A 3,513-nucleotide genomic window follows, 5' to 3' on the forward strand; every position below is an offset into this window, starting at 1 on the left:
CCACGGCTCGCGAGCATGCCAGTGTTGCTCGACTGTTATGCCCCCCCATTCGGGTCTTATATATATATAAAAAAATCAATTACAAATTACGTGCTGGCTCAAATGCCCTAAAATTTTGCCAACGTGTTTTTGAACGCACAAGGATTACCCCAATAGGGAGTTTTAGGTTAGGGGACGCAAGCGACGGGCGTACACAACAACCAATACCGTGGCCCCTGGTGGTTCTGCTTATAGTTTCCTAAAACTCCATGGTTGTGGTAGTGTCGTAGCGGGTGCGTCAGGAGTCGAACCTCGCACACATAGCCGGCAGTTGTGTCGTCTGATACCCTAGTTCTCGCGTACGCAAGCCGCTAAAGAAACTCTATATTGTGATCGGAAATTGAGTGTCGTGTTCTTTTAAAGAGTGTATATATGTTAAATCGTGCTCGAGCTCGTGGCAAGCGAGATTGGTGTAGGCGCGTGGGCCTCATTCTAGGCCTCCTTGCGATGCATCAGCCCTTCTATGCCATGGCCGTCAATGCAGCTTTACAGCAACAGCAGCAGCAGCACCACGGTTCTCCTGCTATCGGTCCTGCAAGCGGCTCTAACCACAATGCTTGCAACGGTGGTATCGGCGGCGGCGGCAACAACAGTGGCGGTCACATCAAGGAGCCTAAGAACGCGCACTCACTGTGGTCGCGCGCGCATCGGCGCAAGATCGTGCTGGAAAATCCCGACGTGCACTACCAGGAGGTATCCAAGCGTCTGGGCGCCGCAGGGAAGCAGCTAAACGAGGACGACAAGCGGCCTTTCATCGACGAGGCCAAGCGGCTACGCGAGCAGCACAAGCGGGACTACCCGTACTGCAAACAGCCTCGAAGCAAGCCCAAGCCTCCGACGTCCAAGAAGTCGGACCAGCCTTACGGCATGCCGGCTGGCGCGTACTACGTCACGGACTCGCACAGCGCCTACTTGCACCACCATAAGGGGATGGCCTTCTTCCACGACGCGTTCAACACAGCTGAGACAGCCGACGCTGCCCCGCGGGAGAACGTCTGGAGCGTGATGCCTGATCGGCAGCCGCAGCAGAGTTCGCCGCATTGTTTCTCGAGCAGCCCGGCGCCGCCTGACACCTACTCGCCTTGCCTTCCGGAAATGAAGCCGTACAAGGCGGAACCCTACGAGGAACTGTGGGATCCCATGCAGGCCTTCTTTCACGACGCGTTCAACACCGCTGAGACAGCCGACGCTGCCCCGTGGGAGAACGTCTGGAGCGTGATGCCTGATCAGCAGCCGCAGCAGAGTTCGCCGCATTGTTTCTCGAGCAGCCCGGCGCCGCCTGACACCTACTCGCCTTGCCTTCCGGAAATGAAGCCGTACAAGGCGGAACCCTACGAGGAACTGTGGGATCCCATGCAGGCCTTCTTTCACGACGCGTTCAACACCGCTGAGACAGCCGACGCTGCCCCGTGGGAGAACGTCTGGAGCGTGATGCCTGATCAGCAGCCGCAGCAGAGTTCGCCACATTGTTTCTCGAGCGGCCCGGCGCCGCCTGGCACCTACTCGCCTTGCCTTCCGGAAGTGAAGCCGTACGAGGCGGGACCCTACGAGGAACTGTGGGATCTCATGCAGGCCTTCTTTCACGACGCGTTCAACACCGCTGAGACAGCCGACGCTGCCCCGTGGGAGAACGTCTGGAGCGTGACGCCTGATCAGCAGCCGCAGCAGAGTTCGGCACATTGTTTCTCGAGTAGCCCGGCGCCGCCTGGCACCTACTCGCCTTGCCTTCCGGAAGTGAAGCCGTACGAGGAACTGTGGGATCCCGTGCACAGCGGACCGGGATCACTGTTCTCCGAAGTTTACGGAGTGTACCAAAGCTCGGTACTCACCTCTACCGTTGTGTCGACCGGATACCCAGACGCGGCTGCCGCCACTGCCACCGCGTACACGTACGGCGGAGGACCCGGTTACACCATAGAATAAAGCTCGTATCCCCGTCGTGCCTTTGTGCTTTCTGCAAGGACGTCACCGTTAATTGGTTACCGAAAGCCACTGTCTCATTACCACCAGCTAGCTGTTGTCCATTCTTCTGCATGGCCACAAAGCAATGTCACTGAATATAAATATCGCCCATGGAGTTTCATGAAAGTTTGCATCCGCCCGAAAGTAGTATGGCTTCCAGCCAGAAAGACAACCGTGTAGTGTTCAGAAATTGTTATACAAACCGCCATTGCGGGGCAGTCGCTCTGCCAACTAGGTTAACTGATATGCTGGCAGATGGTAGAACCACAGAAGTAACATTTGCAGAAAAAAAGCAGGGAAACGAAGTGTAAATTACGGAGCTGTACATTTTAATAAATAAACGAAGAATTGAGAAGAGATAGGCAAAATGGTAGACAATGATAGATGTAGTAAAACCTGATTATATCAAACAGTCTAGGTATGGTATGGTAAAACTCTATTGAGGTCCTGCAGATCCCGAGTCATCACGAAGTGGGCCACTCCCACGTGGGAACTGTTGTGGGAACCACAATGTGGCCAAGCCTCTCGGCCACATCGTGGACCTGCTGGACAGCCCAGAGTTGATCAGCCAGAAGAGGGCTGCGGAGAACCGCCTCCCATCTGGCCAAGCTGTTATCTGTGATAGAGCATGACCAGGCACACCACCAGGGCATGTGTTCTAACGTGGTTATTTCTCCACAATTGCGGGAAGTACCATCAGTGTAAGTATCTGAATAGATTGTATGTAAGAGCGATGGATTGGGATATGGTATTCGTTTGTAGTTAGCGCTTGAGCTCGATTGATTGTCATCTCTTTCGAAACGGGGCAATGACAAATGGCCACAGTCTAGGTGGTCATTTGTCATTGCCCTGTTTTGAAAGAGAGAATGATGAAGATGATAATCAATCATCATTGCATACATTGAGGAAGGAAATAAACAAGGAGAGAGCAATTACATCATGCAGCCAGCCTTGGCCATCTAATTCTCCCTGAAGCCACAAACTTTGCACGCACATTGCAGATCTATACACCAATCATACTGCCACTCAGCATTTCACACCAATAACTGCACGCTCAATGCCATCATCTGAATGTTCTGAACCCACGATTCTCGCGGAATCAGCAAAACCGACAGAAATCGCACAAGTCGATGTACTGCAATGGCAGTTTCTAGCAATGCAACAAAGCATCCAGCAACTGGCAAGTGTAATTGAAGAAACACGGCTCGCAAAAGATCAGTGACACAAGAAAGTGAACACTGGCACAACAGGAAGTAGAGCAGGGACACCCTGCCGATCCACCCGTAAGCCAGAATGAATAGTCAAACCAACCACAGGAACGAAAACCCACTCCTAATCTGGTAATGGAATTGTCGCAGCTACAAACGCAAGCAAGGATCATTGAGACAGTACATAAGTAACGCCAAAACGACACCAAGCATAATCGCATTGCCGTAAACAGGCACACACCCAACTCAAACTGGCTACAGCACACATACCACCATGCCTGAAAGCCGCGTGGCCACACTTGCA

The 3,513-nt window shown here is 53.0% G+C and overlaps 1 protein-coding gene across 1 annotated transcript; it reads left to right on the forward strand.

Annotated features, from left to right (window-relative positions):
* The first annotated feature begins 221 nt into the window (after window positions 1-221).
* On the forward strand, window positions 222-1,977 carry LOC142576147 (uncharacterized). Its single transcript, XM_075686107.1, has one exon. The coding sequence runs from the start codon at window positions 412-414 to the stop codon at window positions 1,960-1,962; it is 1,551 nt and encodes a 516-aa protein (XP_075542222.1). The 5' UTR covers window positions 222-411; the 3' UTR covers window positions 1,963-1,977.
* Window positions 1,978-3,513: the final 1,536 nt, after the last annotated feature.

The sequence above is a fragment of the Dermacentor variabilis genome, chromosome 3, assembly GCF_050947875.1.
Source record: "Dermacentor variabilis isolate Ectoservices chromosome 3, ASM5094787v1, whole genome shotgun sequence".
In the NCBI taxonomy this organism is placed as follows: Eukaryota; Metazoa; Arthropoda; class Arachnida; order Ixodida; family Ixodidae; genus Dermacentor; species Dermacentor variabilis.